Source organism: Oryzias latipes, chromosome 7 (assembly GCF_002234675.1).
Source record: "Oryzias latipes chromosome 7, ASM223467v1".
In the NCBI taxonomy this organism is placed as follows: domain Eukaryota; kingdom Metazoa; phylum Chordata; class Actinopteri; order Beloniformes; family Adrianichthyidae; genus Oryzias; species Oryzias latipes.
In genome coordinates, this window is record NC_019865.2 from 16,947,906 (window position 1) to 16,972,004 (window position 24,099).

At 39.7% G+C, this 24,099-nt stretch overlaps 2 protein-coding genes across 3 annotated transcripts; one reads left to right on the forward strand and one right to left on the reverse strand.

Moving 5' to 3' along the window:
* Window positions 1-3,895: 3,895 nt before the first annotated feature.
* LOC105354422 (proline-rich transmembrane protein 3) lies at window positions 3,896-20,308 on the forward strand. 2 transcript variants are annotated; one of them, XM_023956685.1, is made up of 4 exons: window positions 3,896-4,291; window positions 12,517-13,394; window positions 13,982-14,254; window positions 16,403-20,308. In XM_023956685.1, exons 2-4 carry the CDS (start codon window positions 12,593-12,595, stop codon window positions 18,394-18,396), a joined length of 3,069 nt encoding a protein of 1,022 aa, XP_023812453.1. In that variant the 5' UTR covers window positions 3,896-4,291; window positions 12,517-12,592; the 3' UTR covers window positions 18,397-20,308. The 2 variants fall into 2 exon arrangements, with proteins under 2 accessions (XP_023812453.1, XP_023812454.1); XM_023956686.1 differs by lacking the exon at window positions 3,896-4,291 and adding an exon at window positions 8,154-11,213.
* Window positions 20,305-24,097, reverse strand: LOC101169780 (cytosolic sulfotransferase 3-like). Its single transcript, XM_020704750.2, has 9 exons — window positions 23,588-24,097; window positions 23,374-23,476; window positions 22,955-23,093; window positions 22,699-22,827; window positions 22,508-22,608; window positions 22,311-22,437; window positions 22,117-22,214; window positions 21,868-22,042; window positions 20,305-20,472 (listed from the first exon to the last, which is right to left on the reverse strand). Exons 3-9 carry the CDS (start codon window positions 23,091-23,093, stop codon window positions 20,360-20,362), a joined length of 882 nt encoding a protein of 293 aa, XP_020560409.1. The 5' UTR covers window positions 23,374-23,476; window positions 23,588-24,097; the 3' UTR covers window positions 20,305-20,359.
* Window positions 24,098-24,099: the final 2 nt, after the last annotated feature.

Consider the following 24,099-nt stretch of genomic DNA (forward strand, 5'->3'; position numbering starts at 1 on the left):
CCAAGCATTTCAAAATGACGTTTTGTTTTTTTTTTCTTTTTAACATGATCAAAATCAAAGGAAATTTTATTGACTCTTTGATCTCAGCAAACAGTTTGGACAGTCATGAAGTGTCAAAGCAAGTGAATGTATGTTTATCTATAGGCACTGGTTGACTGTGTTAGCTGGTCTTTTTTTAGCAACCACTACCGTTATCTGCTGTCAGTGCTTTGGGCTCCTTTGAATGTCTCTGGTGATAGCAGGGTCACGTCTCTCAGGGCGTTTAACTCATTAACATGTCTTCAAAGCAGAGATTTTCTTGGAGAACATAATTCTTTAGAAATGGCAGCAGCGTGCCGCATCACAAGGACGTCATTTGAGAAATGTTTTCTGACCCGTGCTCAGCCAAACGGACACATTGCGCGCGTGGTTGTTCGGTCTGTGCATGTGCGTGCTTTACATCCATAGGAGGGGTTTATTTGTGGACCAGAGTGCAGCCATGTGAGCTGATGAATATGTGAGTCAGCTTTCATCCTCATTCCAGTTGAGCGGGGTGAAAGCTGGGGCCTTTAGGCACAGCAAAGATGCAGAAAAAGAAAGCAGAATGAAAATAGAGAAAGAGCAAAAACGGGGATGAATAAAAGGTTGATGTTGGTGAATGTTTTGCAGGAGGAAGCAAAGATAAAGGCAGTGGACATACGCAGAAGAGTGAAACACAGCAACATTGGCTTTTGTGCACCTTTGGGATTATTCATCTTGACAGCATTGTTTTGAACAAAAGGGTGTCATTACTTTTTATAAGCAACAGAAGGCGCTATTTTTTGGCACTTTGGCTGAAGTAAAAAGTCTCCACTGATTTCTAGAAAGTGACAGCTTTGCGGCAGACACATACATGAATAGCAGCTGTAATTCTGCGTTCCCTTTAAAGTGGGTCACAAACATTACATCATCTTTTATGATTTGCAGTCAAACATGATCATAGGATCTCGATTATAAGCACAATTCTGTAAACACATCAAAAACGTATACATGTTAAATGGCATAGAGTATGGAATTCATAAAAGCTGGAAACTTTTTTGCATACCACTGTGTGGCAGCCACTCTTTTGGCTTGGCTGCATGTTTCCTTCTGTCTCCATAGCAATGCAAATCATAAAAAAATAAAACATTTGCCAAACTTTACACCAGATACTCTCCAAGTGCTGGGTTGTAACCACGATTTCATTTAAATCGCCTATTTTGTGTTGTTGCAATTTATAAAGCAATAAAGACTGAATAACCTGCAGTAAGTGATTTAAAACAAACATACTTTTATACAGTAGTTTGGAACAAAGCTATATGTCAAATGTGGCCTTTGTGTGGCAACTTTAATTTAGCCTTTATGATTTCCATAAAGATTTGTTTTTTAAATTTTGTCATCAATGCACATCTCTGAAGAGCTCCAAGTACCCTTGACACTTGTGATCAGGTCCAGAAAAGACAGCACAGAATCAGTTTTAAATGTGTGTAGGACTTATCTTTGCCACGGAAAATAAGTCACTGTCACTCGTGATTATAATGTAAGATGAAGAATGAATCCAAATCAAGCCCATCCTGAGATTTGCTGCAATTTTTGTGTTTAGTTTAATACTAAAGAGAGGTTACTGGCCAAAAAATTGACATATTTCTGCGTAAGCGTTGCTCTTTTTGTATTTGGAGTTTCCAGTGCCTAACCTTCTGTATTTCATTCTGTATTCATTTAAGCTTCATTTGTGTCAGATCAAAGTTTGTGTCCAGGTTGAAAAAGCAGCATTTCAAGCTTTTACAACTTCAATACAACTTTATTCATGCAGGGAAGGATTGTGTTTCACATTAATAGTAACACAGATCATTTTAAAGGAAAATGATGTGACATATGGGAAAAGCTAAAATAGTTATTTTGAATTGTGTTTGATGTGGGGACATTTTGAGTCTGCTGAAATAGATCCTGATGGAGAAGGCAGTTCTCACATGGAAGTCTGTTTTGGGGCCCAGGCACTAGTGGGGGGGTGTACGTGGTTTTTTTTTTTTTTTTTGGGTGGAGAAACTTAAAGTACAGCCTTGGAAGACGTGCTTTTCCCACTTCTACGCAGTCTGGACCGACACAAGCATTTATGATATGAAAGAGGGGTTTTTGTGAAGGAAGACAAACATCTCACAGGGTTCCCTGCTTTTTCAACCCATGATTACCATCCACAGCTTCAATCCAGTGATTGTGGAGGAGATCCAGTTCCATCGGTTAAAATCCAGAGCTTCTGCTGAGATCAAGTCAAATGACAAAGTGGAGTGAATTTAAAAAATTCTTTGGACAAAAAGTGCTGCCAACTGTGAATGCTGGTGAGGGGGTAGTGTGAGTAACACATGTGTTATATAAAAAGGCTTGCATCCTTGTCAAAAAGCATTACTACAGCAACCTTGCTTACATTATTTTAATCTTCCTTTAATTTATAAACTAAACCTGAAAAGAACATTACATGTCTGACTCACTTCATTAGATGTAGCTTGAGTTACATCAGTAGGAAAAGTGTTCCACAACAATTAGATTTGTTTAAAGGAATTTTGGTATTTGAAATGATAACAAATTGTCTCAAAGAAATGCCAAATTTTCTTAAAAAAAAATGTTCAAAATCCTATAAAAACAACTGTGAGACATAAAATAACACATTTGATTACAAAACAAATAAATTCACAAACATTTTACATTATTAAAAATTAAACAAATAAGAGTAGAAAAAAACATTCATTAAGTGTAATTCAGAAAAGAAACCTAAACCAAACAAAATTACAGGTTAGTGAGTAACATTGCAGCTGATGTTACATTAAAAAGTAACTATATAAGTCATCTATGTAACTGGTTACACAGAAGAAGAGGCTCATTTAATGCCTTTGCAGAAACATTATAAAAATAAATCTGGCAATAAACAGATTATATTTTCCTAGAAAAAGTTTTACAGAAAGCCATAAAGCTAAGATATAAAATATTCCAGGAAAAGTTAAGTACAGGAAGACAGCTTCTAAATGTCACATTGTGTTATCTAATTTTAAACACATTTATTTTAGTTAAATTCTTTTTGGGCTATTTTGGTTGTAAAGCAAAGTTAAGCCTCGAAAGTGGAAGTGAAAGAGGATCAGTAAAAGACTATGTAACTCATTTAATTGTGGCATACATACACCCACATTTACACTAAATCTAATGGACAGTGGAGGGACAGGACACCCAAATGCCAGCTCTGCTAATTATATAAATGACAGGAAATCTCTTGCATAACAACCATATGTTGTTCTCATTAGGTGCTTTAAAGTGGATGTTTAATACTCTCCCTACATTATATTAGTCATTACCCGTAAATAATTATGTGATTACCAATAAAGTATCTAAGCAGCGAAAGCCCTAAGCTGGCTGTGTGCTCTGCTGTCTCAGTATTAAATTAATTGCCTTAGGACAATCCTCTGAGCAGCACAGGTTATTTTAGAATGGGGGATGCAGAGTTCAGGACACACAGTTGTGACAAACAGCCTGCAACTGGGTTTTTGGAACTGTTTGCAGTCATATGGAAGATTTTTGACAAATGTGTTTTTTGGTATAACCCGTGAAAAGAAGTGCAGCAAGTCCAAACAAGCCAATGTTTGTAAAAGAGACATTGTGGCGGGACACAGAGGTGCAGCAGCATGAGGGGGATGCATCAGCATGAGGGTGATGCATTGACTCTCCTCATTCCCAGGAAAGGAGCAGGCCGTCCACCTTACTGTCCTTGCATCACCTGCACTACTTTTCTGTATGCATAGGCTGCAACCTCTTATCACCTCATGTTCATATTGCATTGTATGTATTTTTAAAAAAAAACCTGGTTGGGTGCGCTTAAAGGAACGTGATGATGTCAGCGGCCGTGTCGTCGTTTTTTTCCCGGCCCTGCACAGGTAGATGAAGCGATAGGTTGCTCAAAGAGAAACTGCGCGTGTTGCGTAACAAGCGTTCCCCGCTGGGAGGTTGATAGGAAGACGATTGTGTGTGAGAGGAGGGGAGAAAACTAAGGAGGGAGAGACGAGTGAAAGGATGGGACGGTGGGAGGGAGGTGGGTGACGTAGATCTGATCAACTCCTGACTGTACGAGGCGGCGGAAGCTCCGTGCATGACCACAGAAAACCGGTGTATTTCATCTTTCCCGCTGCCAGTTGCCTCTCCTAAGGTGAAAAGCGCTCGAGCTCCGGGATAGCTGCCTTCTATCTCCTCATATTCCAGTCCGCGTGACCTACTGAAGCGGACGCCATTGAAGAGGAGGCGCTCAGTCCTTCAGGTACGTCTTTTTCTTTTTTTTTTTTTGTGGGGAAAAAGCGTCTAGTTGCGAGGAGACTGCTATGCGGCGGTGCTTTGCGCAGTGATACTGGCGTGTGACGCGGTGCTGTCACACCGACCCTTGGCTGCGTTTCACCCACTATACTATTAAAGAGAGATGTCGGTTCGTCGTCCGCTCACCTTAGGACTTACCTGGTTTTCCGCTGAACTTTGTATGAACAGTGGACTATTTTAATTCGCAAAGAGGCAAAGCCTCAACGTGTTACAAGTTTTATTTTAAAACATTTTTATCAAGAAAAAAATCATTAAGTTTTTTACCTTATAATATTAAATGGCACAATCCAATGAATCGCTTTATTAGCTTACTTAGCTAGCCATCTTCCTCATTATTTTTAAATTACCATCCAAGAACTCGAATTTTGTATAATATTTACAAATGTGATTGAATAAAAATTGCACGTTTGTGCGCAACAAGTGCACCCTTAAATTGACACTAGGGTGAGTGGGCTCAAATGTTTACATTATGACCTAGTTAAAGCTAAACCAGAGATTAGGGAATGATGCAGAGCTGCATTTGGGTTTAATATGTTCACCTGTACATTATATAGCAGAAGGAGATAAAGTGGTGAAACTGCGTCATGCATCTCTCAGAGAGTTCAGCTGCAGCTGATGCAGCAGGACACACATTCAGATGACTGCAGCTCTGGAGTAAACCTACTCACCTGGGATGCTAATAAAATAAGTCAAATCTATCTTTAAATCTGTTTGGATCTCATCCAAGCTGTGTTTTTCTGAAGTTAAAGTAGTTGAGAAAACGAAGAAGTATTTTCAAATATAGACAGGAAAGATCCACAAATCCATCTGCTGGTTAGAAGAAAAAAAACTGTTTATTATGAGTTTTTGTCAAAAGGACATCAATTATGTTTCAAATGTTTGGACTACAGATCTTGATTCCATCAGAAGAGTCTAAGGAAAACATTTTTTTTTTTTTTTTTGCTGGCAGGAGACCTGACATACCTCGACAAGCCTCCCAAGAACAGAAGATCCTAAATAGATAGTGGAAAATAAGGCATAACTCAAAACATTGCTGTGGGAATGTGTTCAGACCCAACTTATCGATCTGAAAGAAGCATAAACTCATTTATAAGTGTGAATTTAGTTGTAGTAAATGTACAATATGGACTTTCATTTATAGCTGAATATCTCATTCAAATTAAGTTTTCTTGATTACTAAACTCAACATAGTTTTTTTTGCATTTAGCAGTAAAAGTAGGTTTGGTGGAGTTCAAGTGTAGTTTATGGCTTAACTCTTTAGTCCCACAACGATGAAGATTGAGTTTTGGGTGTTTTAAACATATTTTTGTGGCATTTTTCTCATGATGGAAGACATAGGTAAAGAAAATTATGCTTTAAATTGCAACTTCATTCAGATCTTTGTCAATCAGGAGCAGATGAATAATGTTGGAAAAAGCTTGTAGGTGTGACGTAGAGCCTGCAAGAGGAAGCTGCAATCTCCCTGATGGATCACACTTGTAGACGTCTTCATCTGTGTATGTCTTTGTTTTCCTTGTCTGATCTGGCATCTGGTTCAAAATTTACGGCTGGATAGCTTCAATATTGCTCGCCATTTTTTGTTGCACCGCTAATGTTAGGTTGGGGTTGTGAGGGGCTGTACACTAGCAGGAGAATGGGTAAACAGATGGGTGATGGGAAGTGGGGGCGGGCTTACTCCGCACCAGCAGTCCGGCCTACAACTCAGGCATGAATTTCTGATGAACCACTGCTGCTCTGCAGAAACTGTCCTAGACAATGACACAGGCTTTTTATATTGTGGCTAAAAATGATATAATGATAATTAAAAGAATAATTTTACAATAGATTAAAAGATGACTAGAGTGAGACTTTAATTGGTTCTCATGAAGGTGCTGTACATTGATATTTCACATCAGTCTTGATCAGGTATGTAGGTTTTCTGGAAGCTACGTTCACTGTGCAATATTTCTCACGTACCCTCTTACTGTGGTCTCCTATGTCAACATCGTCTTTGTTTGCTCTGCTTGGCGGGTCTCGTCTTGTATTTGTGTGCAGTCACGGTCCGGTCAGAGGGCCCTTTGCTGACCTTCAGTCTTTGATCTCCAGTTATCTTGTAGACTGTCCGATTTGTTGCTGCACTTTTAAAGTTGTACATCTGCTTAAACTAGAAAATCAAAAGTATTGCTGCTTGCTTTCAGAATGCCGTATATGCCTGGAGCGAAATATGGTGTCAGTTGTGAAGCTGTCGTTTTAAACAACAGTTTCTCACACACACACATTGCAGAGCTTCACTTTAAAGACGTATTTAACTAGCTGTCTTTGTCTTCTGAGCTAAGTGGAAACATTTAATCATAGACAGTTTTAATGTGGGAAAGTTGAACACACCTGGAAAACCTTTTAAAGATTCCATCATGCACCTCTAAAGCCTGTGAATGTAGAATCATATGTACATTTTTGTAAATAACACGTTTTATTATAGAAAAGGATTATTATTGGAATTGCTGGCTACCCAGGTTGTTATTTCAAGGTGTGGAATTTGTTAACGGTTAAAGCAGACCTCTGCCATCACTCACATACCAGCATAACCACACATTACACCCCTTCTCTGTGTTTCACATTCCCACATACAGTCACCTCCTCACCAACCCTCCTCTCTCCATCCAAAGTGCAGTACAAACAAGCTTCACATGTGTACAACCAGCACTATTAATGCATGGACTTCTATGTCTTTCACAAGCATTTTGCAGTTCTAAAATTATCTCTGGACATGTAAAATAACTCTTGCTTCTGCAATTAAAATGTGTGTAATTATATTAGAAAAAGTGCAAGTGCTAAATAATTTGTGCTTTTGCACTACCAATTTGTCTTTGTGTAAAAAAAAAAAAGATTGCAAACAAATATTGGGGCATGTTTAAACACGGTTTACGCCTGGGAAAATAGTTTGAACTCTTGCAAAACAAACATTTTCCTTTTTTCAGAAATATTTTCCAGATCTGCAAAACAGCAGATTTACATGTTCAGGTGTTTTTTTCTTCAAGTTCTCACACAGGAACATCTACAGTCACAAACTTAAGTGACAACCTCGGACTTCTAACTATTCTGTCTAAACTGATCAGCCAACCAGCGGCCTCCTCCTATCATTTGACTCTCATGAGCAAATCAGCTTGCAAAAAGTTTTTCTGAGCAATTTAAATGATCTTTTCTTTTTGTGCTTAAATTTTGTGCTTCTTCTGACAATCACATACTGTTTAGTCATTAACATTCACTAAATGATGTAAGGTAAATGATCTTTTAAAAGCGTGTGGCTTGATGGTCCCCTTTTCTGTTCAGGAGAATGTGTTGATCAGTTTACATTGGACATTTGTTTCAAAAGTATGAGGTTGTAACTCGATTTTTAGAGCCAGTAGATCTATTGAAGCACTCAAAGAAAAATCCATTGTGCTTGTGAATGTGCTGTTTTAGAACCTGAAAATATTCAAGTTTTTTTTTTTTTTGCAAGTGTGCAAATACTTTACCAGCCACAAATCTTTTCTTTTTTTTTGTTTGTCTGTTTACAAAAAGACAAATTGGTTTTACAGAGTTTACAGATTTATTCTGAAGGTGCTAGTTTGGTTTTGTTTTCACAAATGCTCACATTTTGTTGCTAGTGCAAAATTTATTTACACGTGAAGACATTTTACAACCACTAAATATCCATGAAAGAAGACAGTCATGAAGTATAAATCCATATTATTGTTAATCAGTACAAATGATTTACACAAGTTAATGCAAAATATTTTCCTGGGGAATACCTTTCACCTTTCCTGTGACTTTGTTTTTTTTAACCTTTCATACACACTGTTTCTGTCTGAACCCTATAGAACTACATCTGTCATAACCTGACAGTCATGGTCAGCCTCGTGCTATTTTCCAATTATTCTTCTCTAATTCATCAACTCATCAGCTAACTGCCATTCTGATCACAAGTAATTTAGACTATTTTATAATTCAGACAGCTTAATGCTTGACTGCCAAAGACTGCATACCTGGAATAGTCAAACAGGCTTATTTTATTTGCATTGAGGTTTTTCTCACAAGTCAGTTCATGCATTTGCGACTCGCTCTGTGATTGGGCGACCTTAGGTTCTTGTGATGGTATTACTTCCTTATAAATATTCTCACATACCAGTCAAGGTGGAAGCTGTTATTTTAAGTTGTTGATTTCTTCATTATTATTATTTTTTTTGCGAATTGCACTTTGTTCCACAAACAAAGTTAAAAAAAAAGAAGACAGGGTCAGATTTACCATTTTATCTGCTATTATTCAATCTTTCAAATTAGTGTTCAATGTTATTTAGTTTATATGAAATTTAAGATATATACATTATTTTTATGCAAATGTATTAAACATCAAGTCATATTTAGTCATTTCGTTTAAAATTATGAAATTAATTTTTCCTAAGGGGCTTCATTTGGTTTTAATTCAAATGTAAAAAAAATGGCAAAAATGTTAGTTTTGCAAAGGTGAACTAGAAGATATGACTAAACTAATGCAATTTTTTTCAAAAAGGCAGACCCTATTTAAGGTAGTAATTATCAGTGGGTTTTAGTTTGCCATTCTTCCAGGAAGAAAAAATAATAAACTATTGTCAGTTTAGTGACAGATAATGCTGAGAGTTCAAAGTCAAGCGGTCCATTCCAAAGAGTTTCAACAATGGAAACTAAAATCATCAGACTGAAATTTATGGAAAATAACAAAGCTGAGAAGCACCGCACTTGCATCTGCAGTAAGTATAGCGGAGAAAAAGACAAAGGATGGATGAAGGCAACGCAGGAATGTAAACACACAGGGGGACTGACGGGACACAGGTATTAACAATTGAGACAAACCGAATAATCTCAGCAGCACACAAACAATGAAGCCAAGGTGCAGCAAAAATACACTTTCAAAATAAAACAAGGATCTACACTCATTCTATCACAGCACTTTTTAACAGATTCAACCTATGATCCAAATTAAGAGAAAAAAAAGGAAGAAAAAAATATAATGATTATGAAAAATCTGTTAAAAGTACATGACTGTTGTACATTTACAAGGTTTGCACATCTTCAAATAGATGCAATAGTTATGGTAGCTGGATAACCTTTTTATAAAATGTTACTTTTCAATTCCCAACTGACAGTTTGTTGGGTAGAGTTTCTTTGATACCAAGCATTTCTTTTTTTATTATATGTCATTGTTTATTAAGCCATACTAATGGGTTGAATGTATAAACTTTAGTACAATGCTACCGATTTAACTGCACTATAAGCACAGACCAAAGTATAAAAACAACAACAACAATGATTTCAAAGCTAAAGCAGCTGTGCAAGACATTTGCTCAAGTAAACCAAATTGTGATTTCATCAGAAACTGTTGGATGTGTTACCGTGTAAACATGACTACAGCTCTGACCAGACTGAAACTACCCCTCGTTAGTTCGCATTTTCCTCTGGCTTAAGCAAACCTTGAAAACATTTCCCACAAATCTTAGAGTGAAAACAAAAATTAAGCCTTAAGAGTGCTATTAAAAAGGCAAGTATCTTCTCTTTGTGCAGACAGAAATATTCACTCAGATCAATGGAGGCCATGCATTGCCAGACTGTCTGGAATCTGCTCAAAAGAGAAGGAACGTTTCCTCCAAAAAAAAAATGGAGAGTTATCACAAACTTGAGTGCATAGCTGATAACTCCCCTGCTGGCTTCCTCGTGGAAAGTTCAAACCTTAGCTTATTTTTCTAATGCCGAAGTGTAGACATGACATCAGTACCTGGGTGATTAACTGCTTATCCCCAGCTGCTGTAGTACTGAGTCATGTGGTTGTGTAACCAGCAAGTCTATACTGCAAGGAAAGGAGTTTATAATAATCTCCAGATTGTTGCTTGCTGCTGTAGTACTAGACATTACCCATGGATGCTTCCTGTTCTGGACAAAGCCTATATTGTGCCCAATAGAGGAGCGGCATCCGAACGACATCCATAGCACAGTGCAAACAGAATACGCAGTAGTGTCCCTTTGCTCCTGAGGGCTGAAGATGATAAAAATAGTCTGACTGTGGACACATCTGCCTCCTCCTCAGGGGCGGTCACAGAGGGACGACCGACTGTTTGTTTCTGATGGGTTTATTTTTCATTTTCCTTTTTTTCTATTATTTCTATTATTCAAGCCATTATTAAAGTAGCTGTTAATACAGGTATACGAAATATTTGGCAGGTGTTTATCAGCCTCCATTGAGTTTTTTGTGTTACATCGCTGTAGACCACACCCAATCAAAAACACTTTTAGACAATGATATTAAAACAGACAATATTCCAAAACTAGCCCCACAGTTTTTTTTGCCTTCTCACTTAATCTTATTTCTTTTTCAAACGAATTCATCTTTAGAATCAGTGTGGTACTTTGTATTAAGATAGAGTTATTTCAACAAAAGACTTTATTTCAAGTCGGGTAGTTTAATGCTTGACTCCCAAAAACTGCACAACTGCAATAGTCAAACAGGCTTATTTTATTTGCATTGCTTCCTAGAGATTGATTCCTTCTGCTCTCAGATCTTACACAAACTCAATAAACATAATCATCGTTTCTTCAAGACTCCTCCCTGTGGCTTCTGTCACTTTGGATCAAACTTAGTGCTTCTATTCCACACTTCATCACGCGCTCCGCTGTCAGCTTCATCACGCCATTTGTCCTTCACCTCCTCTTCTTCCTCATCAGCCCTCCCTCATGATATCTAATCTGTTATTCGCCTCTGCATCTCAATAATCGTACTCTTTTTCTTTATCCAGCTTCATGCAGCTGTGTGTCTTTTATTTTAGGAACTGAAGGAAAAGGGGGGTGCAAAAAGAAAGAGGGAACGGGGGAAATGGGAGTTGGTAAGTGAGAAGCTGAGACAGAAATGAAAATAAACAAAATAGCTGCTATGAGCGTCTGGAGCATTAGACAAAAATGGCCTAAACACATTTGTCCACTTTGAAGGCTATTTTCCTCAGACTTCTGTCTGTTTTCTACCAATGTGTCCTGTTTGTCTTCTTTTTCTTTACATTTTGGTAATTATTGTTCTATTCACACACATACACACATTCTAAAAAACATTTTCCATAGCCTCAGACAAATTGCTCACACTTCACCATGAGCAGAAATGCACATGGCAGCCCTGGTGTGCAGCTGCAGTGATTTCTCTGAGACTTACTCATCACGACTGTGAAAGGTCCCAGGCTGAGTCATATGCAGCAGAGTGAGTTCTCCCAAAGGCGCTGTTTTCATACGTTTTGCTGCCTCTTTGTTGTGGAACTTTGAAACATTTCTTCGGTTGAGTCACAGCTAGACTTTAGTAGGAACAATAAAGGTTTGTGAACATTCCAGAAAAAAAAAAGATGGGTGCTAAAAGACATTTCTGACAGTTGTTCAGTGGAATTATTTCTAGGATTGTGCCACTCCTAAAGGGTTTGGGGGTTTCCGTATGTCACCTGGTTCTCTGAGCTGCAGAACGCTCAAGTTACAGCTGTCAACTGGAAGCATGTTTTGCTCCTTTCAGTTGTGTACTGTTTTATGTTAACCTACTGAACCATAGGAAAACAAACCGGTTCTCTACGATCATCTCCCAGAAAAGATTTTAAATGACAAGGTACAAAAATGTCAGTGATTTTCCTTTTATTTTATTGTTTAATACATTTAGATCTTGCTGTTTTGTTCATATTATGGGGTATTTGTAGCAGGTTTGAAACCCTACACCTGACCACCCTGTTACTCTGCTGGTTACATACTGGCGAAGCTGGGAAATCCTGTGACCTAAAAAAGCATTTATATTGTTATTTTATGCCAGTTCAAATTTAAACAGTTTTTGACTGTGTAAATGAACAGACATAACAAGCTCATCTATCCATCAATTTTTTAAACCCACCGTATCCTTTTAAGGGTCACAGGATTACTGGAGCCTATCCTGAATACTGCTGGGTGAAGGCAGGACATCCTGGACAGGTCGCCAGTCTATCAATTTTCAGAAATGAACTTATCTTTTTGAAATTGTTACTAAAAGAAGTGTATTTAACTTTAAAAAAGTGGAGTCACTATTATTTTGGCTGGTGATGTAGTCTCTGCATTATGTTCTGCCTGCCAATATGAATGGTCTGTGATGTTGACATGTTTGCCATTCTGTCTCCTTGTGTCTTTGAACAGGATTTGAAAGGATGTTGTGATAAACAGACTGAGGTTTCCAGCTGGATCGTTGTTGCTCACCACTCTGAGGCTGAACATGGCTTTTACTACGCTCCATTTCCTGGGATTTCTCCTCCTCTTCCTCCATGTTTTGGATGCCCAAACTGTTATTGGCTATTCTTCTTCCTTCTCTTCCATGGATCTGCCAAGGAGTTCTTCCCCAACCAAACAGACCTTTCGGTTCTGGCCTTCTTTGCCTCCCAGAGGGCGCAGCGATGTGCCGATCAGAGTCACCATGCAGGACAGATTGACCACTATGAATGCAGTGGAACAAGGACAAAGAATAACCTCTGAGACAACACATTTCAGTCCCTCTTTCACAATGACCTCTTCTGCTGAGAATCCCATCAGTGAGACAGTTGTAACTGAACCTACTTCCTCCAGGCCCAGGACTGACACAGCTAGATTAGCTTTCAAACAGGCTTTGAGAAGGGGAGAGGCTGCTACAAAACACCCATATCAGCCTTTAAATGTGAGGTCTTCCACCACTGTTGGGGATGATGGACTGGGAACAGCTGGAAATTCAGACAAAGGATCAGTCGGAGACTCTGAGGATGGGGATACACAAGGCTTGGGGTCAGGAACAGTAGCATTGAAAAAGGATGATTTACTTCCTCCTCTACCGACACGGGGTAATGAAATGGCTCAATATCAGCTACAGGCACAGACCATGATGTCCAAAGTTTCTGATGTAAAACCTCTGACATCAGAGTCACACATGGCTGTTCTGACCACAGCCATTACATCCAGCACAGCCTCGACAGGGCAACATCCCGGAAAAAGAATCCCACAGCCTCTGAACACAACGCAGCAAATACCCCAAACTGTTGGATTACCAGGTAAAAAAAACGAATTCTAATAAAAGCAGTTTAATGACCCACTCTGATGAAAATCGGGGTTTTAACATGTTTTTGTGGCATTTTTCTGATATTGGAGGACATAGATCAAGAAAATTAAGCTAAAAATATATATTTCTTCACTGAAATCGGAGCTGGCATCTGGCTCAAAACTGTATTAGTGGATAGATCCAATGTTGCTCGCTATTTTTTTTTCACCGTTAATGTTAGGTTGGGGTTGTGAGGGGCTGTACGCTAGCGGGAGAATGCGTAAACAGATGGATGATAGGAAGTTGGGGCGGGCTTGCTTTGTACCAACAGTTCCGCCCACAACCCAGTTCTAATGAACTGCTGTCCTAGAAAAAGACATGTTTTTGTTTTTTTGTTTTTTTTTGGTGATAGTGGTAGTGGTGGTGGTGGTGGTGGGGTGGGGGTGGGGGGGGGGGGTAAAAATGGCATAATCATCAATAAAAGGCCTCTAGGAAAGCTTTTACAATAGATTAAAAGATGATTGGAGTGGGTCTTTAACAGTAGGTAGTTGTAAAATGTCCTATCCACTCACAAATGAATGTGCTTTGTCCAATTGTCAGGTAAAGTGGCATCAAACAATCCTTCTGCCGAAGGAGTCGGGCCAAACCAGGGTGCAGCTGCTTTGACATCTCTGCAGCCCACGTCGCCCAGTGCCAACCAGCAGCCGCAGACTGCAGGACAGCTTTTGTTAGCCAAAAACTCAAGCATTTTGAAAACACTATCAGCCGACGTCAGGCCTACGCAGAAGCCTGTTGGGACATCCACCCAAAACGGCAAAACAGTCCAACTAGGAAGGCATGCAGCAGGCACTACTGTGCAGTCCTCAAGGACAGGTAAGGAAAAAGGATCTTGTGTTCTGTGGTGGAACCGGTTGTAAGGTTTCCTTTATCCTCTGATAATTTAGAGCAGATTTATTTGTACAGCTGGCACTTTTTTACTGAAGGAATTTTAAAGAAAGAGGCTTCAAAGGAGGGGAAAAGGCGGAGATGCTTTTCCCCTGGAAAAATGGGGCCGCACTTTTGTGCGGGTGGACACTACAAGCGACAAAAATATGAACAGGAGGTGAGATGGAAGAACAAAAAAAAGAGGGGGCGCAGTATTTCAGCCAAGCAAAAAGATAGGGGGGGCAAAGGGGGAAAAAAATAGGGTCTGGAAAGGAGACGCTGGGAAAGCAGATGAAAGAGTATAGGGGTAGGGGGAAAGTATGGCTGAAGAAAGGTGCAGACATAGACTGGAGATGGTAATGAGAACCAGATGCAGAGAGAAATGGATGAAGGGAGAGGAGACAAAATTAAGTTGGAAAAGCATGACACTTTCAGCTGTCTTCTCCTGAATATAAAAACCAAACCAGTAAAAAAAACACACTTGATTTTTGTGAATTTCACAGGAGGCTCTTAACAGGCTCTAAATCAGATTTTCAGGTTCAGCCAGATTCAATGACCCCACTTTGAAAGGGTGACCCAAAGGGACAGGACTTTCACATCCATTTTATTCTCTGACACATAAAACTAGCATAGTAGCAGCTGCAGTTAGTGGAAAATCTCAACTCTAGTCAAGATGCTCCGCAAAGATAGTGAATAAATGTATGATTTGTTTCCTTTCAGATCCAACCAAAACACAAAAGCAGAAGAACGCTGGTTGCGATTGCAAACAGCTAACCTAACTGCTATAAAAGGCAACATTCAGCTGTGTTTGTGAATGCAGTATCGGGAGGCTTTCATGAGTTATGGCTGCAAAAGAGTCCTCACCACATTTCTTGTGTCAAATCTATTACTACAGACTCCCACCCACCTTTTAAAACCTCACAGTTGTTTTCCAGTGGATCTGGTTTGAGTCTGCATGTCCAAAATACAGCATCACATGTCCTAACCTAAAGCTTTTTTTCTTTCTAAATGTAAATGCAAACAAATACTCTTCTTATGATAAAAAGTCAGTCTTGTTAGCTGAATTTGTGTCAAGGAAGATAATCTTTTCAGAGTATTTTGGCTTATGTGTGACACACTAAGTCAAACCCACACTAAATGTGTATTACACTATATGCATGTGTGTGTCCCCATTTATATTTGGCTCATTTACAGTTGCTCACATTCAAAAACAAATTAGAGCAACTATTTTTGTGAGGCAGTCGATACATCAGGAACGTCTCTGGATCGTGTTCCTGTCAGGAAAAGTCAGAGGGGAGAAAATAAAAGTTAATGTAAATACAGCCCAGCTTCTCTGTGGAGCCCACCTGCTTTTGTGTGTAAATGTTAATGTGTGAGGTTGAAGCACACATTAACTGAGGAAGACTGGGGGAGTACAACAAATAGTGAAGTAAGCCCTTGATCAGTGGGACAGCTTTATGAGTGTGTTTTGCTGAATGAAGATGGGCCTTAAAGCCTTCTGACTCACTTATGGTTTGAGTGTTTTATCACTAATTGTGTCCATCCTCCATCCAGCAAATTTAAATGGTTTTTAACACCTTTTGGGAAAATTCTCCTACAAATATTCCATCAGAGCCACAGTTAGTTTTGTATTTACTCTGATTTATATACTTATTTGTATTATTTAAACATTTATTACTTAAATATTTTTTTTGTCAGTGCTTTTTTGCAAGTCTCTTTTATAAATATATTTTAATATAACTAAAAAAAAATAAATGCACCTTTGGTGTGAAACTGATATTTTATGGTTATAAATGAGCATGATCAAAGCTGTTTATATCAGTAGGGGATGTCATTTGCTCCTAAGGTGGATGTCATTTTGTGGGTGTTTATGAAACCTAAACAGTAACAATCTGCAAAGCCTCTAGACAATGCATCTCAGCAGATTTGGTTATTATAAGCAGCTGAGAGGGTCAGAGGGTGGATTTGTGACATTGATGTAGAGCTACACCCCTCTAGTGGCTCTCTGTGGTACAAAATGTATTTCATCATTTTACTTTGCAGAAGAATTCTGGGATTTGAACTGTTGAAAAGCAAAACTGTGCCTCTTTTTTTCAGGAAATTCCTCCCGCCTGACTCCCAGTGATGTTCCTGTCACAAGATCAAGATTTTCCCCTACATATCAGGCCAGTGTCGTTCAGAGGAACCACTCTGTCCAACTGAGACATCCTTACCAAGCTCCTCATTCCCCTTACAATCCAGCCCCATCTCCTAGTGCCCATCCATACCCTAACGGCACGTTTCTTTACTGGGGGGATATGAGCCGGACGCTGGCTTTTGCGTGGGAACTTCACGTCTACGGGTCTGCTAGCCTCTTCCTCCTGCTGTTTGCTGGCGCTGCTCTTGGTCTCACACTGTCCCCTGGAACCAACTGTCCTCACCGTGGTGCTCTTGCTCTTGCTAATGCTCTACTTTTTCTGGCTGGAGGTCTCAGGGCAGCTCTGTTTTTCATTGACCCGTATGGCACACGCAACGTCCTTCCTCACTCTGCAGTTGCAGCCCTCTATAACCTGCCTCTGCATCTGCTGGTCTGGACACAGGCTTCCTTGGTGCTGTTGGCTTTAAGGGCAACAGGAATCAGTGTCTTCCCTGTAACTATGGAGCATCCTCCTCTGATTGGGGTTTTAGCTGTCTTGCATTGTACCCTGATGTTAGGTGTGGATCTGTTGTCTGCTGCCCTGTCTCCTGTTGTACCTGTTACCCTGCAGGTCCTGTCCCTTTGTTGGGGTCTCGCTATATGTTTAGGTTTTCTCTGCTTTGTTTTCCCACGCATACGCTGCCCTACTGATCTCAGCCATGGAGCTGAAGTCAGGAGGAAGACTTGGACAGGAAACCAGAAAATAGGAGTCATTTTGGGGAAAGTGCTGGCAGTCTGTGCAGTTCTTGGGGCATTATGCTGTGGGTTGCATGTCCATGCTACCTTGTGGCTCTATGGGTTTTTAGGAAACTGGACAAGCTTCAACTGGGGGTGGTGGCTTGTACACTTTTGGGCCAGACTGCTTGAACTGGGATGGGGTTTTGCCCTTTTGCTCCTGAGTTCCTGGGTGTTCTGGAGGCCTGCAGGAACCCGGAGAGGGGAGGAAGGAGGACAGGAGGGCAGACCGGCAGGAGACCTGGCTACCCCAGGCCAGTCTGTTGGATCCCCTCAAAGGCACACATGCTGGTCCAAAATTGTGCAAAGCTTGAGGGGAAAACCCTGCAGAAAATCAGACAGCAATGGTGTGGGAGGGGGAACAGGTGATATTCCAAACAACTGGGCTGGCCAGGAGTGTGCTGGAACTGATATCAGCAAGAACCTAATTAAGAATCAGAACCATGAGCAGAGCACCATCCAGCCTGACTGTGGGAAGGACAGCAACCGCGGCCACAACCATAGAGACCACGCTGCGGAGCAAGGCGAGTCAGGTGGTTCCGTTGGCTCTGGGATGGTCCTGCAGCCACTGGGGCGACCCCTGCAGCGCTCAGTGAGTGGCGGTCTTGATCATGACAGGGATACTTCCATGTCTTTCTGTGAGTTTGACCTGCGACCCCCATCCCCCATTGACTTAACTCGAAGCATTGACGAGGCTCTTCACAGAGAACACCTGCTTGAAGGAGGGAGTCTCTTTCATCCTTTGAACCCACAGTCACGCTCACCTTCCCCACGCTCAGCTTTCAGTCAGGGTCCCTGGCTCCGCAGGAACAGTGACCCGCAGCTGCTCTCTGACAGCAGCGACGCTCCAACTGAGTCCTCCATGCCACTGGGGGGCAGCATTCTCAGCAGTGTACCCAGCAGGCAAGTGACTGCTCCCCCAACACCTTCCCACCCAGATAACAGGTGGGTGGATAACAGAGTCTTAAGTGTACCATCATCTGTGTCCTGCCCTGTGTCACTTCGACCAACCAGAACGTCGACAGGGCATCTGTGCGAGGATGACACTCGACCCTTTATTACTCCAGACTCTGAAAGGGCGCGAGGGAAATCCGGGAGGTCAGTGGGTTCCCGGAGTTACCTGGAAGTCAGTCGACACGACGATTCTATCAGTGCCAGCAGTGAAATTATTGACCTCTGAAAACAAACCGTGGACTGCAGTGACTTTGACTGCAAATCAAACACACTTACTTATTTAACACGGCTTTTCCACATGGAACTCCTTTAAACACTGGGTTGTAAGGAAAAGTCATAAGATTCTTTTCCAAAGAAGACGTATATAAGGTTAAACAAAAGAAAAAAAAACTGCCTTTTGCCTTGTTATGAAATTAAAGACATGGGGTTGTAGAAAAGACTATATTTTACTGCTGGAGCAAAGCACCAGCAGATATAGCACAGATTCATATAACCTTTTCTTTCTTTAGCAAAAATCCTCTTTCTTTTAAGTCTTAACCTTAAATACATTGGGACCACACACAAATAATACATTTGAAAGTCTCATTAACACGAGTTGTTTAAATGTCCTTAGAATTTCTAAAAGAGATTGGTTTTGTTCTTTCCACACTGTCCAAATACAACATTTTAAAAATGTTCGTGTCCCTGAAAGACAAACATTACTGCAGGCATCTTTTAAGTCACCTTTTAATCTCCGTAGAAGAACCAATCTGCATTTAAATGCTTTTAGAGTTAATTTCTTCATTTAATTTGCTTTTATGAGAAAACTTGTGCCAAACATAATCCCAACTGCTCTTCTTTCCCCAGTATCAGCATCTGCTTCACAGTGACTCAACTGTAGATTACAGTCAATATAAGCTGTTCTCGCTGGGCTTCAGGTGTGCCTGTCAGATCTGTCCTGTAGTCTAAAACCGCTTATGTAAAGATCTAAGCAACAACAGTGAAAGGGAGTGGACATACCAACACTTCTAAAGATTTTAGGAGCCGATAAAAGTACTGTTTAATGATCGGCTGTGGGGTAAAAGCATTTTGTCAAGTTAAACTGCTACCATAAAAAGCTTTTTCTATTAATAGCCCTGCAAAATTGATGCCTCTGACTGCATTCTATCCAGTTTGAATGCAAATAGCAAATGCATCAGTTCTTAAGTTTTTCTGGAATTGTGCTGCATGCTCCACCGCTTTGCAGGGCTGCAGTACACAAGAGTGGCTTAGCACACCTCCAAACTCACTTACTCAAACCAACTCTATAAAGACAGCACTTAGCCGTACTCTAAAGTATTTTACAGCTTTAAAAGCAAGCATTTCTGTTGAAGATATGACTATAAGAAGTAATGTAAATACTGTTATTTTTGTTGTACATGAACAAAGGTGTAGTTGAAATGTAGTCATAGCTGTTACTGTGAAAGACAATCGAAAGTTGTGTTGCTCATAGAACCGCGCTGCGCAGTTTTTGACGTCGGATTGTGGCCTATTTAGGACACAGAAGAGCTGTGACAGTTGATATTTCTGGGCTGTGCTCCGGACTGTGATAATGATCCAGGTTTTGCAAATTGTTTATTCAAGATCTGAAGAAGTTTGGAATTCTGTTTTTATGTTTTCTGTAATGAGATTATATGTTTGTTTGTTTGTTTGTTTTAAAAGACAAACCATTTCTGTGGAATCATAGTTAGTTTATTAATTTTGCTGCAAATTATTCCTGATCCTGAAAAAAAAAACTTTGTGGCACCCATCCAAGTTGTTGCGTTTCAAGCCACCTCTGGGTGATTTGCGTTACTTTATGGTCTAGTGAAATGATGAAGTTCAGTCTATATCAGAGCCTTTTACAGTCTTTTGTTGTTGTTAACATTCCAATTGAACCTTAGCTGTACTTCCAATTTCTGTTTTCCAACTTTGCCTCTGTCACGCCATTTGCACAGGTAGATTTGTTCCACAAAGCATCCTATGCCCTAAAAAATACAGTCATCATGTCCTCAACAAGCAGTAATCATTTAATGAAAGTACAGTGTTAGTTTTGTGTTTACTTTTCCCATTGAACTGTTGGTCATGTATTTCTGCTGCATTTCATGGCTGGATTCAAATAAACCAAATAAAAGAAAAAGTATGTCGTGTGATGTTTATTCGTTAACCAGTACTTGAAGTCAAACGCAAAATTACAGAACTGTCCGAAACTGAAGATCAGTGTCCTTCATCTTCTTGTCATAGTCTTCTGAAAACTGTTCGTTCTGTTGCACAGTAAAATGATTCTTCCAGTCACCAACTTTTCCTAAAGAAAAAAAATAAAATTAAAATTTTCCATGAACATTTGCAACCATAACCTTTAGACAATTGGCTTTTAAAAATTTGTTGATTGTATCTTATTCTATATTTATTTTAGTATCTTCACTGAGCAACTTGTTTGAATTTAGAAAATGTGATTTTAGTAGCATGCACCTAAATATGTAGTAGAATTTTCTAAAATGTGAAATCGGTTGGGAATTCTCTGCAATCGGTATCTCCAGGGAGATGACAGAATTGGGCATAGAGGGGGCTAAATAAAGGATGTCATCTTTTCAAGCAATGAAAGGCTCACAAATTTGTGTTGATCTCTGTCATAATCTCCAATAATAAATGAAAAATAAAAACCACAGTACATAATATTGTGACTGTGTCCAAGCACATCTATGTGTAAATCATAGACTATTATTTATTTGATTAAAAGAACGATAACAGAAAAGTATTCCTTTAAAAAAAACATTGGATTTAAAGAGTTAAAATCAATTATTCAGGCATAATTAGCAAACGCTCATTATTTGTTAATGGCACTGTGGATATTGAGGCATACATCAGAATTTTAGAAGGTAAATTTCTAAAAAAAAAAAAAAAAGACTTGGTTCCTTGGAAAAGAACCTAGTCTTATTTCTTTAAATCACATCAATCCCTAAACTAGGCTTTCTGCTTTAAGGATACATGGCTGCTTGCAGTCAACATCTGTCTTAACATGTGGGCAATCTCACAGATCATCATGTTTTTCTTGTTTAGCAAGAATAAACAACACTGCAGCAATTTGTATCCTCTGTTTTTAAACAAAGAGCCCTTTGGCATGATGGCAACCCAGATCCCAGATTGTTCAGGCCCTGTAATGTGAGGTGCAGTTGCAGCATGTAAGATAAGCAGAGCAGTTTTGCTTAATTGGTAGAGAACAAGCTCATTTTATGAGAAACCAGAAGGGCAAGTAACTGCTGCAACACAAGAAAAGCTTTAGTTTGACAGTCAAAAATTGCTGCTATGAAAAGTCTAAGGGGTTCTTTCTCTGAGATAGTCTTTTGTTTAAGAATTTGAGCAAATTCTCTAAATATTTGTGGAACTCTTCCTGTCTGCTCGCCATGGTTCAACAGCAGCAACAGTGGAAAACAACATCCACCGTTGGTGCTTTTGTGACTGGTCTGAAAGTGCGATTCTGCATCCCATCTAGTGGAAAAATATTCCTTAATTAAGTAGTGCTTTAGCTTTCTCCTACGCTCAGTCTGGCTGAGCCTTTAACATGTTACTGGCATAAAACTTTTGACTTGACCTTTTCTTGAGTTTCTGATCAATAAGCGATGAACATCTGTAAAATTTTGGCTCCAAAAAAAGTCACTTGAACATTTGTAAACAAAAACTACAACCAAGTATGGCAAACCTTTGCGCATGAAAGGAGAAATCTTAAAATCCAGGACTGCATCAGCTGAACCATTGGCCATCTTGTTGTTTTTCATGTTGTCAAATAGAGCTTTTTCCATGACTTGTTTTTTTGACTCTGAGGAGGGAGAAAGTCCCAGGAAGGAGCAAAGTTTGTCGAGTTCCTCCTCAGTATTCTGTAAGAAAAGGAAACCATTGGGCAGCACTGCTCTTATCGTTGCAATATTAACTCAAAAACTACTATACTGACCTCAATGAGATCCTCATAAAACAGATACAAGATGTTTGGATGGGACTTTTGCTTCTCCCACCAGCCTTTCACATGTTCATACCAGGAACCAAAAACCACTGACAGACATCAAAGTGTCAGATCACTAGGTATAAATTATCTTTCTTTCTTTTTATTTTATTTTTTTTTTTTTGCTTCTTTATCATGTTACTCACTTTTTCCATCCATGAACCTCTTGAGGTAACTGCTCCAGTCGCCAGGCTCTGGCTGGGCCTTGTTCATGCGATCGAAGTGGAAAAAGGAAACCACACTGTCTTTGGCATTGCGAGCCACATAGACTATCTGCAAGTCAGACAAAATTAGAAATCCAACTTGGAAATAAACATCTCCACAAACAAATATGCAGTCAGACCTTGGAGTTCTGCTCCCAGAAGGATTTGGAAAGAAACTGAACTGGCAGGTGTGTCTTTATAATGCGTGGGACAGTCGTTGACTGATTTAACTCATCCACTCCTAGCATTAGAGAGCACTGCATTACCACAATACTGCAATAACAGTGACTGATACTTAACATAGAAATAGTGTTGTTTAAAAAAAACGGACCCGAAGGAAATCCCGGCATGTAAAACTCCAGAAATGGCACTCTTTCATGTAGTGGGACAACCTCTTGTCGATCAGGTGACACATGGCTAAAATACAGAAGGTCCAGGATGTAAGACACCCATGTGTTTCCTAAAAGAAAATGTAAAAAAACATGGCTCTCATTCAGTGAACTTCATGGATATGCTTCAGACAGACAAACTAGTTACATTATAAAAGCAAATATGACCAAAACAAAACGGTAAATGCCAAATTGTACCTGCTTTAGGATAAGATGCTATTAGAATATCATCTGGTCTTGCTTTGAAATCCTGGATATTGTCCCAGTTGTCAGTGAAGTATTTTGTCATGGAAACTCCATGGAAGTCAAACAGTGCAGGCCGAGGTGGAATCTCCATCTGCAATACCAAAAATATTCATGTATGATGCTTTTCTTAAGGTTACTAACATTTGAACTCACATCAGGTACTACTCTACATCTGTTTTGTAACGACTGCAAAATGCAGAACCACTTGAGTCATGAATATTCTGCAGTTTAAGGTGAAAAAGTTTGATTTTTGCAGTTTGTCAGAGTCTCCAAATCAAAAGACACATGAGTGTTAATGTACAGGATATTCTTGTAAAAAGAAGACACTACCTCTGAGCTAAATAATGACCAAAACCAGAAGTTTTACTCACCTCTGAGTTTTCTGAATCTGTTGGTGTGTCTCACAAACGGTTCAAAGTCAGCTTCTTATCTGACTTACTGGATTTGCTTTTCAGCAATATCCGTCCTCACAGGCTATGTGAGAAAGGTGACGAAAATGAAGAAAAGAAAACAAATAGATGCACAGAGATCAGTCTCTTTCCAACAGAGAGCACACATACACAAAAACCTACAAAGAAAACACACTTTTAAGTTGTTCTGAGATCAAGTTTCCGATTAAGAAGGTATTTTAAAACTCCTGTTTACTGCATCCGCACACCAGAAAAGGACAAATTTGCATTACAGTGAGTCCAGAAGGAACCACCCATTGGTAGGCTGGGCTTTCAGATGGGCAGAGCTTTTCCCTTTTGCAGAGACTTTGCATAAACTGGTTCATTCCTACTCCGTCCTGAAGTTGTCAAGTTCTTAAGCTGAACTTCTGCACACAGCTGTTCTCTGCAGCGTTTCTTTTGGAACTGTTTGTTTAAGTCTTACCACTTGGCAATCTGAAGGGCCTCCTTCTGGCACACAGCCATGAAAAACATCACATTTCAACTTTCTCTCCAAACCTGGGGGTGTCTCTGTACAGTCTGTTTGTACTATTCACTCTAAAAATGAGCTGCAAAAAAGAGGATGAAACTTTTCCTGTGATACAAAAGGACCATCTCTTCTTGTGAAGTAAAATTTCCCACCTGCTAAAGATTTATTCATTACTATTC

What these genes read in the sequence shown, in the direction of transcription:
- LOC105354422 (XM_023956685.1), top strand. Translation starts at nt 12,593, where the DNA reads ATGGCTTTTACTACGCTCCATTTCCTGGGATTTCTCCTCCTCTTCCTC. An exon ending in CCAAACTGTTGGATTACCAG is followed by an intron (nt 13,395 to 13,981) that starts GTAAAAAAAACG and finishes TCCAATTGTCAG; the next exon opens with GTAAAGTGGCATCAAACAAT. An exon ending in TGTGCAGTCCTCAAGGACAG is followed by an intron (nt 14,255 to 16,402) that starts GTAAGGAAAAAG and finishes TCTTTTTTTCAG; the next exon opens with GAAATTCCTCCCGCCTGACT.
- LOC101169780 (XM_020704750.2), bottom strand. Translation starts at nt 23,093, where the DNA reads ATGGAGATTCCACCTCGGCCTGCACTGTTTGACTTCCATGGAGTTTCC. An exon ending in AGCATCTTATCCTAAAGCAG is followed by an intron (nt 22,828 to 22,954) that starts GTACAATTTGGC and finishes ATTTTCTTTTAG; the next exon opens with GAAACACATGGGTGTCTTAC. An exon ending in TCTGGGAGCAGAACTCCAAG is followed by an intron (nt 22,438 to 22,507) that starts GTCTGACTGCAT and finishes TCTGACTTGCAG; the next exon opens with ATAGTCTATGTGGCTCGCAA.